This window comes from Elaeis guineensis, chromosome 12, assembly GCF_000442705.2.
Source record: "Elaeis guineensis isolate ETL-2024a chromosome 12, EG11, whole genome shotgun sequence".
NCBI classification, from domain to species: domain Eukaryota; kingdom Viridiplantae; phylum Streptophyta; class Magnoliopsida; order Arecales; family Arecaceae; genus Elaeis; species Elaeis guineensis.
Window position 1 is genome coordinate 14,832,334 of NC_026004.2, and position 13,173 is coordinate 14,845,506.

The 13,173-nt window shown below is 36.5% G+C and overlaps 1 protein-coding gene across 1 annotated transcript; it reads right to left on the reverse strand.

Moving 5' to 3' along the window:
- Positions 1-6,489: 6,489 nt before the first annotated feature.
- Positions 6,490-12,757, reverse strand: LOC105055048 (transcription initiation factor IIB). The gene is made up of 7 exons (XM_010936746.4): positions 12,245-12,757; positions 9,208-9,232; positions 7,872-8,001; positions 7,655-7,785; positions 7,383-7,471; positions 6,808-6,884; positions 6,490-6,739 (listed from the first exon to the last, which is right to left on the reverse strand). The coding sequence occupies exons 1-7, from the start codon at positions 12,595-12,597 to the stop codon at positions 6,606-6,608; spliced, it is 939 nt and encodes a 312-aa protein (XP_010935048.1). The 5' UTR covers positions 12,598-12,757; the 3' UTR covers positions 6,490-6,605.
- Between the last annotated feature and the right edge of the window lie 416 nt (positions 12,758-13,173).

Consider the following 13,173-nt stretch of genomic DNA (forward strand, 5'->3'; position numbering starts at 1 on the left):
TAGATCACATACTACCTTACATTTAGCTAGTATAATTGTGTTGATTTTCTTTCATGACAGTAAAATCCCAACCAAGAGAGTCTACATGATAAAAGATGGAGTACTTTTAAAGATTATTTTAAATCGCTATGGTTATGCTTGGGCCCATACATATAAACATTTTGTTTGCTTTTTTGTAGTCAATAAAGCTAGTAAAGATTGGAAAGTAGAGAGCAAGTAAGATTGCATATCGGGGCCTCAGGACCGACCCTCAAAATGCTATGCCAATTTTGTTTGATGAATGAGTTGTTCATGAGGAACTTCCTTTGACTAGAAATCTGTCTTGAATATGGTTTGTTTGACTAGTAAACAAGCTAAACATGCATTTTAGCTTGTTAAAGCTCAAAATATGATAGATTGAAGAAAAAAAAAAAATTGCTAAATCTCTTTATGAATAAAATTCTATCATTAAAAAATATTATCAAACTTCATGTAAGTCAACCGTTAGAATGACATCTAGTAATTGCACTGGTTATCAAATAAAAACTAATTTGGCCTTAGAACTTTGAATTAATGAATCAAATTAAACAACGACTAAAACTAGCCTTCTTATGCTATTCCATTCCTTAAAGAGCCTTGAGAGTGGGAAAAAAAGGAGCCTTAAGAGTGAAAGCCAACAAGAGTATAGTTGATAAAAAATGGAGTACCAAGGGATTTTAAAAATCACCAAAGTTATGCTCAAGGTCAATGCAAACATATATATCTTTGAGCTAGAATCGGCAGAGCCCAGAGAGCGAAGCCAAATACAAGAGGTTAACTAGCGGCCTTAGGCCCCGTCTTTAAAATTTCATGCTAGGATTGTCCTATGAATAAGTTGTTCATGAATAACTTTACTTAGCTAGAAACTTAGATTAAATTCTGCCTGCACTATCACTAAACAAGCCAAATGAACTGGACACAACTTGCTCATGTTTGGCTTAAATCTCAAAATATAATAAACAAAAAAAAATAGTGTATTAAAATTATATTGATATTGTCTATAAGTAAACAAACTTATATATTTTCTGTTGAACTATGTTAATAAATTTTATTTATGAAGTTGGGTCCATCCCTGGTGGTCATACACCTCCGTTTAGCAACCAAAGGTTCTAGGCTCGAGTTTTAAATGTCCTAGCTTAGCAACTAGATGTTCTAGTTATGATTCTTGGATGCTGCATTCAAGAATTTGGATCTATTGGTAGCTATAATGCTGGTGATCCTTTCCTCTTTTGTTTATAGAAAAGTTTGCAAACATCATGACGTAACTCAACCTTCAGAATATAATTATTGTGGTCATCAGATCTTGATCTCACGGCTCTAACCATTCACCTTCTCACTAACCAAGTAAGCCTTGTGGGACAACGAGAAGCTAGGTTTGTCCTCTGAAGACAACCTCTATGGATGTGACCATGAAGGTACGAATTGGCTGCGATCAATATCACGCAGGCGCCAAGAATCGTGCTTAAGGGCGACTCCATCACCGTAATCTCATGGGTTCTAGGGAAAGGTTATTCTGCTCATCACCCTTACCATCGTAATATCATTTGTTCGGCTTTTTCCTTTGAAGGCTTCTTTGCTGCACGCATGATCTATTGCGAAGGAAACCATTGCACTGACTTCCCTGTCAATTTTGCAACTGTCTAATATGCGATCCTAACTCCGTTTCAGTCCTTTTCTCACCTTCTCTATCTTTCTCTTGCTGATTTTAGTGGTTGTGGTTTCATTACATGGATTCTAAGGTTCTCCCTCCATGTATCGAAGAAGACGCAGGAAGAAGAAGAATCTCTTGTTGATCTTAGTGGTTGTGGTTTTAGTTTATGGATTCCGAGGTTCCCCCTCCACGAAGAAGAAGAGGGATTGAGGAGGAAGAAGAAGAAAAATCATCTCCATACATACGTACGTATGTGTGTGTGTGTATATATATATATATATATTGTGTGTGTATCTACGTATGTATATATAAATTATATTTTAATATATATATTAAAATAAATTATATTTTTCATTGATGATTTTAACAAGCCCCACATGTAGAAGCATGCAACTTAGCCATTAGAGTTAAATCTAGTAGCTTCAGTGTTTGCTAATAATTGTCTTGATCTAATGCCACGGATCATACAAAGGAAAATTCGGAAAAAAAAAGCTCCTTCTATATTCTAGAAATGGAGGCATCAAATAGGTGTGCGTAAAGCAAGAATACTTAATCTCACTGTCTTACCCAGCACCACACCTTTTGCTCCATTTAATGAATGATGCATGGTATTTATCCACGAAAATATTTCCCCCCTGTCACATTTGTTGGACTCGTAATCACATTTATTTTAATTAACATATGAATTTTTTCTCCTCATCATACTTTAGCAGGGCCCTAATTGTCAAGCTTGGTTCGAGTATTAATTCTTACTTCTTTTTCCTCGAACAACCAAATGCGCTTCCTTCACGGATGCATGCATCTCCAACCCCTGGTTCCTTCCACCATGGACGTACACAGCATGGAGCCCCACCCCGTTTCATCTCTCTCTCTCTCTCCTTCTCCTTCCCCCCCTCCCCCCGGGTGTGTGAGAGCATGCACACATGGAAAACGTGAGCAGTATTATTACTCGTAGTATGATCTTTGGACTTTGGCTTTTTTTCTAAAAAAAATAAATATTTTCAAATGAGAGAAATGGGAGAAAAGACTGAAGGCATGTATTAGATCCGTGGGCAGCCTTGCGAGTATTTGAAAGGGTGGCAGCTGGAAGAGATGGCAGGTGGTTTGGTTGGCGCCGCTCGAGAGCGCGGCGTGGGCAGGAACGTCACGTCTGCCTCGTGAGGCCTGAAAGCGTCGTTCGAACTGAAATCCTCCCTCCCCTCCACCAAAAACATCACTTGATGATCTTATCCTTCTCTGTCACTGGATACGTGTCGGACTGGCTGAGTCATCATGATAGATACCTCTTCCATCAGAGAGCCTCGCCCCTCGCCACTTCACCAATCAAAGCAAGATTTCAGATTATAGTATTCCAATCTTATTAGATGTCTCCAAAAAGAACAAGGATGGCCCCAATGTCAAGTCTAGCTGATGGTCAATAACTATCACGGATTCTCCTGCCAGCACTTAATTGGCAGGATGCAGTGAAACAATTCTTGCTTGGACTCTCATATATGTATATATGTATGTATGTCAAAAATTACAATTGCTTTCAAGATAAAGAGAGGATAAATTTTAAAATATATATATTAATATAAAATTTTATATTATAATGGGTTTATCATAATTGCTTACTTTGTCGATTTGGTTGGTTCCCATTCGGATGTATAATTTTTAATTTTCATCCTTCAGTAAATTAGATTTGTTCGAGCTGGAAGGTAGAATGAGAAATTCTATATTTCTAAACATATATTATGAGATAATTTTTTGTTTTGAGTTACAAAAGATTGTCTATAGAATGACTTGGATTGATCAAAATGAATGAGATGACTACAATTGAAAATATTCAAAAGTTACAAGAATGAGAACAATTAAAGAGATTTAGCATGATGAATTACTAATTAGCTCACCTCACCTTTTCTTTGTTAGATTGACTCATGGGACAAATAGGGTAGTATGGAACAAATTCACAGCTGGATTTTGGAGAATTTGCTAAATACTAGGCTTAGCCCGGCATGATGCTTTTCGATTATTCTATGGCCGGTGGAGACAAATAAATAGTGGGACCACTGGAAGGTCACAGGATGTAGACTTCTTTTATATTCCTCTCAGTTCTAATATATGGTAATTACTAGATTCGCTTCAAGGCATAACCTCAAATTTAGTAGTATTCCCCTTGCGGCACCTCTGCATCCACGGCGACCAATTACTATTCAATCAATTGAATCCAATTCCGACTAATGGGATGCGATTGGCGGACCGTTGTGCGAATTGAGGTTTATCTCCTTAAACCACTATAAAGTTGACGAATGATTTCAACGGATGGTCTAACTTTACCAATTATGTTACACAAGTGCCTTTCCACAATTCTATACCCAATGTATTTTATCCAGCTCGTCACTTTTTTTTTTTTTTTATGGATAAGAATATGGCGAGCTAGGTATATATATTCGTATCCAGTTACCATATACTATATTTTGTTTTCAAATATTAAATTCTTTCTTATGGTCGATGAAGATGGATATTTGAATATTTTATCTGTCTCCAAACCAAATAGGATAGTTTTAATGGGAATTAAATGGGGATTGTTTTGGTGATGGGTTTAATAAAATAAAAATCATTCTGTATCGGTTTCAATTGTTCCTCGATCCGAAATCAAACTCAATACCGCATCCGAAATATAAACCAAAATCAAATATGCCTTGATATTTAGTATCCTTAATACACTTTATATTTAGTATAAAATCTAAATTACTAACTCCATAAGAATGGCCATCATATAATTTTAGCTCCATATCCTTCTCAATCTAAATCGTCGATAGCTATATTGCCGCAAACCCCAGTACAAAGAGAGGCAATTTTCTATTTTGCAATCAATTTTTTTTATGACAATTATGATTATTTTATTTCTAAAATCATTCCATTTTGATTTCGGAAGCAACAGTAGATTTTGGTTTCATTTCAATTGTTTCGCTACCTGCACCGGATTCATCCCATTGACATCCGCAATCAAAAGTTGTGATCTATATTTTAGTAGAATACTGACATCGTCTCACATTTCAATGATAAAAAAAGATGAGAGAATGTGATCCATATGATTAATACGTTGCACTAACCATCAGGCTTGACAAATTGAGAATTAAAAGCATTATTAAGATGAGTGATAACCACAAGCAAAATCTACATAAAAAGAAAAAAAAGAAAAAACATAAGCAAAAGCAACGGTATTTATTCCCCTTGTCCTATTTCTCATGGATCGATTCCAACCTAAATTCTCCACGTTAATGGCCCTACTTAAATTGGTGGCACATAGAGCATAGACACCATAATATGGAGGATCGCATGGCATGCAACACCGGCGAAGTAGGTGGTACAGAATTCTTAATGATAGATAAGTGGTACAGAATGCTTAAGGATAGAGCCAAGCTATATCAAGACGATAACCAGACGAAGGCACCAACAAAACCCATCCAAGATATTACACGATAAAAAATTCTTTATACACCATCCACGATATAAAAAATCACAACACCTCATTTTACTGAATCACATAGTAATTATTTTTCAATACGTATTTAATATCTATAGATTTATTTTTTTATTTAAAATTTTAAATGATAAAAATATTATTTTTTAAAAAAAAAATTATGACATCTTACGTTGATGTTATGACATCCTACATTAAAATTATGACTTCTTACATAAAATGACATAATTTTTTTATAAAATATTATAAAAAAAATAATATTTTTATCATTAAAAATTTCATATAAATTTTTTAATGATAAAAATATTTCGATCAAAATTCTGACATCCTACATGAAAAATCATAATTTCAAAACAAAATGTTATAATATCGACATAAAATATCATAATTTTTTTTAAAAAATATTTTGATTATTTAAATTTTTAAATAAAAAATAAAATTATAAATATTAAATATTATTAAAAATAATAACTATGCAGTCCAATCAAAAAAAGATGGTACGTTGTACGCCGAATTTACCGCAACGCAGTGATACACAAAGAATTTTGCATTATATGATATGATAAAGTTCTGATACCCTTCTCATCACATGTACACCCTTTGTGATTCTTGTGAGAGAGAGAGAGAGGTTTGTCACTGCAAAAAGAAGTCAGAGAAATGATGGGAGGTTATCATGGTAAGTAGTGAGTTGGCTGACATGATGGGGAACACAAACAATATAAGAATGGGCAAACTCCTCATTTCCCAATACTAAATTCATGAAGTATAAACTTTTCTTGTAAACGAACCTATAAAAGTTCTCTCTTTGAAATTATGAGAAGCATCAGCTGCTCCACCCCACTCACGCAAACTCGAAATGGAAGACAGGAAACAAGATGGGCAGGAAAAGCAAATAAACTATGGAATGACAAGAATGGTTGAAAAGCTTCACGATAATTTAAAAAGCCTCTTCAAAGGGATTGATAAACAATTAAAACATAAGAACAAGACTTCAAGCATACAAGCTTTTGGAGAAAAAAACAGCTTTTGCATAAGCAAATTACTAATATAATCTCAATTTTCCAGCACATTTGACCAGTAACCACTATTACCCTCACACTATGCTATGGACTGCTTTGAGTTGGCTACTCTTTAGAAAGTTGTTCTCATCTATTTTAGAAAGGACCCCTTTTTTGTGTCTGAAGTTATGATTACCCTGAGATGGGAAAGTAGATTCTTTCACATCAGACACCAGCCCTTGCTGATCAACTCCCTGATGCAGTAAAAAATGAAACACCATCTTTTGATGTAGTCCCATTTAATTTCCATCCACAAGTCCAATACCAAAAACTAGATGCGCATGGGCTCATCAAAATCACAACTAAGTACCGAATGATCGATAAATCAATCAAACCATGCATTGTTTGTTCAGCATCATCCTCAATGATCAGTCTTATATTTCCATGTTCAGTATAACAAGTTGATACCAAACTATGGGCTGCAGAGGTTCTTCAAGTCTTCCTCCTTGGCAAAGGAGGTTGGAATGAGCCTTGAAGCATAAGGATAAAGATCTTTGTAGGAATTTCTTATGGTGCCTTCTGCCACTCCAGTAGCCAAGGATATATCTGCAACAAACATTCAGGTTAGCACAAGCAACTATAATTGCAAGACAAAATAGAAAAGATCTCAGAACCTTTGAGGGGTTTCTTATCATCCGACAACTGAGTTATCATGTAAATGACAGCTGCTGCAATTGATATGGGGCTCCTCCTGCAAGGAATTGTAATATTAGAATTAGAATATGAAGCTCTTAATCTTCTAGAAGCTAAAGTTTCATAAATACGATTCATAATTAACAGTCAATGCTCTAGGAGATGCATCTTACTCTTTAGAAGTTGAATGGAGATCGATAGTGAACTGATGGACTTCAAAAGTAAATTTAATAGGTTGTATGCTTTGAGTAACTCGAGGTACATATTTTAATCACTTACACTAGATAACTATTACAGAAACACATAAAAGGCTAGCCTGGTGACTATAACTGTTCCATGTTCAAGGCCTTAAAAAAGCATGAAAAGATCTTTTCCTACAGTCGACATAGCTTACAGACAGAACATGAGTCAAAAAAAAATTGATAAAAATGATGAATACACGGGGGAGAGTACAAATTGAACAATAGAATATTCACTCTAACACTGCACATGAAAACATTAACAAGCAAAATGGCAGCTGCTTGCAATTTCTATCTAAATATTTCAAAAACGGTACCTTATATCAAGCTCTTCTGACTTCTGTACTGCTTCTTGAGCAGCCTTGACTGCTTGATTTGTCATGCCAAGATGTGAACAAAACCGTCTCTACAAATTTTAGGAAGCCAGGACATGAAGCCATATAAGGATCATCACAGATATTTATGGACACTTCTAATGTTAAGAATATCAAAATAATGATGGTAAATATGCATCTGCAAGCAAATCAAAATCTAACTTCATTCTAACAAAGCAAAATGAGAAAATTGAAATAATAGTGCTTAAACTAACCAGGAAATCTCCCGCATGAATTGTGCCCATCTCCATGGACTGACCCATCTCAACTTCAAGCTGTTTCACTATGAACTCTTTTGCACGGCCAATTTCCTTCTTTGTAGCTCCGTTGGCAACAGAACATATCTCTAGTTAAAGTAAAAGTGACGAGAAGACTTATGTACAATCAAGATGAAAAATCAAAACTGTTCAAGAAGTTAGATATAAGTTATACCTTTTACAGTGCGAGGCCTGTCCTCTTGTCGACAAGCAATGTATAGGCAAGCAGCTAAAATTGCATCTTGATTTCTTCCCCTAATGGATTTGAGATCTTCCACCTTTTTATATATCTCATTGGCCCGATCCTTCAGGAAATAAATATGAAATTGGTATTAGGAAAATAAGAATTTAGTCTAAGAAGAAGAAACTGCTCAACTAGAGCATATTTTTCAGCTTATCTATGCATAACCAATTATGAAATATCATGATACCACCAAGTATAAATATAGAAGAACCAGCCTAGTAACAGCAAGAACATCCAGATCGACCCGGAGAAATTCAATTTGGTATGACAAAAGTAACAGACGGAAAAGTATATATGAAAAACCACAGAAAATAAGTTGACAATACAAATTATTAAAAAAAAAAAATCCAATTAGTAGATCATTATATATCATACAACTGCTCAAATAAGGCAGCGAAAAAAATATAAGACATGAGAAGGTATTTCGAATATAAAGTGCAGAATAGCAAACTACACTGCTGAATTTTAATAGGTTTTATTTTTCAGATACATGCATGCACATATCAAAATTCTAAAAGAAAGGAGAAATCTTAAGCAGGTATGTAGACACTGTGCAACTCTGATTGGATCAAGTGGATTGGTCGGTGAAACTCCAGCTAGTTTTCCTAGTTCGGCTCTTTTATCTTTGCTTTCTACTTCTAGAGTAACCCTCTAATTGAATTATTTTAATAAAAATAATTTCTTTCTTTTGATTAAAAATCATTTTGTCATTCATTTGCAAGCATCCTTCATCCAATCACTTTCGCATTTGAACTAGTCAAATTTCTTCACCTTCATGCACTTACCCTAGCCTTGTGCAGTCAGATCCCAGTCCCTGTCTGCTCCGACCTGAGTCAATTTGGTAACCATGCACCCAAAAAAGTGTGCATTTATGGAGAGACCAACAATGATGAATAAAGGCATAGGGTTTTGATAGGTGAAACAAAACCAAGCAAGCACGAACACACAGAGGCAAGGAAAAGGGACAAAAGGGGGAGCCCACGGTCCTTCAAAAGGTCTATCAACATTTAGGAAGATTTGGACATGCTTCTCTAACTTAGTTTTGACTAGTTTCATTAAAAGGTGAACAGTAATGCCCTTGCAACCACTAGACCTCAATATTCTTGAAGCTTCCGGATTTTAGACTTCATTCCTTGCTTATTACAATTATCTTGGAAATCAAAAGCAATTTGCATCAGATGCAAACTTTTTCTTGAAATCACATATTCAAGAAATGAAACTTTTACATGATGAAAACTTCAAATGGATAGCCAGTCAAGTTTTATACCTTGATAGTTGCAACAAGACCCAACCTGAAAGGGGGGAAAAAACACTATATCAGCAGTAGCTTCAACAATTGCTGCACTTGCCAAAAAAAAGTAATTTGACAAAATCATAAATTAATTTACATAGAAGCAAAATTTAGTGATATACAAGACGTCAGTTTTGTGCATTGGAGTTTCGGGTAATCAAGTCAAAATTATAAAATCCCATCTTCTCACAACAAACATGTGAAATAGAAAAGTCCATAACATCAAAACTTTCTAAATGGATTCATAAGCACCTTTATGTTTCAATGCATATAATCATGTTCAAAACATGGAGTGCTTCATGCATGTTATCTTAAATAGATAAAAATAAAATGAACTAAAAATGCAAACATTATAATGAAGGTTGCAAAACATGGTGCATAATTTCTTCTGGTGAATTATTTCTTCCTGGACTATTCAGCTTCCAGAGCACCCAACTTGGTGAAACATTTAAGACAAATAGCACACACCTTCAAAGTCTTTTTTTTATGAATTTAAATTTGACTCTTTCTTCTATCACCCTAGTCTTTTTTTCTGTGATCGATATGCGAACAAAGAATATCACAACAAGCCGGTCAAAGTAATTTAGGTCAAAGTAGGTATGTACAAGAAGCAAGTGAACAAACCCACACCTTCTTTGGTGAGAGAACAAGTCTACTTTTTCAGTAGAAAGTTGTCTTTTTAAGTTGAAAGTTGTCTTACTTACGGATAAGAATAGATGAGTCCCAAGATTTAATGTACCTTACAATGCTCAATTTTCCATTGCAGCTGCACTATTATACATTGAGGGATACAAGAACATATAACAACAGGAAAAGTATTGCCTGCGTATGGGAAAGAAATGCACATCATTGTATGGGATGAAAATTTTTATCCTCACATAGACATGATTGTTACATATAAACCCCTTTACTTTCTAATCATTCATAGATCCCGCAGCTTATAAGCTGTGTTACCTGGACACTTGCTTCAACCTCAGAGAATCCAATATTGACATCTATCTGTGAGCTGGATATGCATCAAGCACTTCTACCTATTAATTCTTGCATTATGGGTTTATTCTCCAACACTGAATCATCAATAGCTCTCACACAAATCTCATGATAGTGGGATTTAGTTGTTCTCAAAGTTCATTTAATGATGGAGATCAAACATTTTGCGGAATGTCATAAAATTTTTGTGCTTGAATTAGATATGTAGATGAAATCAGGTGCATGTATTCTGAAAAGAATAGCCAAAACGATAGCATATCTTTAAAACTTAAAAATCCATAATTCACACCGGTGATCACTCTTTGAAATCTACAGATCACTGCTAACTTCACTAGCATGACACTTTTCTTCACATACTTGTGATAAATTTATAAATATAAAATAAAGAGCAACATCATCAATGTCATATGAGTCAATCATTCTCCTACATATCCATGTATCAGAGTCAGAAATCTGGATATGTGTCCAACTCTGACTCTTATTCCCATGGCTATGCAACACTATTTGTTGGGATTCTTAACATAAGGCACCTTTTTATGTTTCTCTTCCTATCCTATGAAGGCATATATAGTGCATCTAAAACAGTCATTATAAAAATTGTACTCAGATCAACCTTAAACGAGAAATGTGGCCAAAACTGGCCTGAAATTCTTTTGAACCTATGATTTGGTGAGAATCCATCTCGAAATTCTAGTTTGAACAATCTAAGTTTGGCCAGACAGAGCCTGATCCCTTCAGACTAAGTGCTTATTAGATAGATAATGCACCAAGCCATTCACCTAATAATTCCTCCGAACCCCATTGTCTGCCTGAAGCCATTCTTCCTAAAGATATTCCTGTATAAATCCTGGTCCTCTCATTAAAATCACCACCTCCCAGAACTGAAACCAATTCCATATATATATGTTAAACTTAACCTCTGAGATGAAGTTTCTTAGCTGTATGTTATGCTTGATCTCTGAGATCTTCAACACAGAGAATCCAATGCATCCTGGAAACTGGTTGCTTAAAATCATGCTAACAAGCCATCACAGTGTGTTTTTCAAGTGTCGCTAAACAGAAAAGACGCCCATGAAATCAAAAATAAACATAATTCATTTCAGAAGCATTTATTTCAACGCAACAGCAAATTTCCTTCCAGCCTTTTTCTCTCCCGTTGATGATTCTTCAATCTCTCACCTTTCAATAACTCCTCAACAACAACAGCAAAGATGCCTACTAGGGACTTCCTGCTCTTGAGGAAAACCTTAAAACTTTTCCGCCAGAAAACAGGAGATACTTTTCAAAACAAAGAGGCAACATTCGACACTTGTGTGGCAGCAAATAACTTGTAAACGATTCAAACGATAAGAAGCAAAAAGGTGTTTGTTCTAAAATTAGTGACCCAAAGAGAGTCACATCAACCCTAATATATAAGTATATCCAAGTTTTACACATCTATAAATGAGACAAGCTCAAATCCTGAAATCAGATTAATTAGTTGCATTCGTATGGGAATGGGATGGATCACAGAACACAATTTTTCAATCAATAGCTCCAACAAACAAAGTTCAGTCAAATGCTCCAAATGCTAGCAAGGGGATCCAGCACCCAATTCTCATTTTTGATCAAAATTCTAATCTCAGATGCCTGAATACTCCGAAAAGTTACTAAAAAACTCTCTGCCTCCCTCTTCATCTCCTTCTTAGAACTCAGTGATCCAATCCTAAGACAGGCAAATACATGTCATGTCAAAGGCATTTCTATATGCATGAAACTTCGTTTCAGTATTTATCAAAATTCCATCTTTCTCCATTTCGTACCATCTGCCTCTGCCAACATACCATCCGACCCAAAAATCTTTCCAGTTTTTAATGAAACCATTTTAACAAAAAATCCGATCTTTCCTCATGTCCAGAAAAATTTTGCGCGATTGGAGCAAGACCCAAGCGCCATATCCATCTGCTGTCATCAATCCACCTCAAAATTCCATTTTTCTCGCATCACATCAATCATGCAAACAGATAGAGGGCGAGAGAGGGACCTGTCGGCCATGGTGGCGATTGTGCGGAAGGCGAGGATGAGGGAGCGATCGGGGTTGGAGCTGCGGTTCTGCCAGCGGCCGAGAGAGGAGGAGAGAAAGTCGCTCTGGCCGCCGTTGGGCTTGGAGATGACGGTGGAGAGGCCGCCGTCGGCAAGGAGCGGATTGGTGGGCCCGCCGACGCGGACGGGGTCGTTGTCCCCGGACTCGTTCGCGAACGTCCTCCACTCCGACGTCTCGTCGATCGAGTGCGCCTCCAGCACCAGCCCGCACTCCGAGCACACCATGTCCCCCGCCGAGTGGTCGAAGACCGTCTCCGTGCTCCTCTTGCAGTCCGGGCAGAACGCGTCCCCCATCTCCCTCCCTCGTTCTCTTGGTCGTGGCGACGGAGAGAAGAGAAGAGAAGAGAACCGGAGGGACGGGACGCGGTCTCTCAATAAAAAGGGGATCCCTTTTTTTCCTCTCAGACGGGGTTGGTGGGAACTGGCGATACTAGCGTGGAGAAAGAGAGAGAGGAACAGGCTGTGGCTTTGATGCGCTTAAATTTTAGGATTTGAGCCTCGTTGTGATGGACGACCAGAGAGCTTTGGTTTCATCTGACCAGTATTTAGACTTGTCGGAGTGGAGACTGGATAAAATTGTGACATAGAACATATCTTGGTCCGTCTTTTTATCCATGTTATTGTATGAAGCATCAAGTTGTCCGAGTTAGGAGGAAAGGACCAAAAGCCATCGTTGCATGATGCTGAGCCTTTTTGCATGGATCACCACATGTTTCATTGTAAGTTGCAAGAGGATTGCATGACCAACTTCATGCATCTCACCCTCTTCACACTTTTACCGAGGATAATTGACCTCTCTTTAAAATATACCTAATTATGTGCAGCCTGTGCTAAATACCGGTTGTCCTTGTTACTTTTATCTTTACATCC

Coding starts and splice junctions, on each gene's coding strand:
- LOC105055048 (XM_010936746.4), bottom strand. CDS start 12,597: ATGGGGGACGCGTTCTGCCCGGACTGCAAGAGGAGCACGGAGACGGTC. Junction 8,002..9,207: donor GTCTTGTTGCAACTATCAAG/GTATAAAACTTG, acceptor TATTTCCTGAAG/GATCGGGCCAATGAGATATA. Junction 7,786..7,871: donor CAGGCCTCGCACTGTAAAAG/GTATAACTTATA, acceptor TACTTTAACTAG/AGATATGTTCTGTTGCCAAC.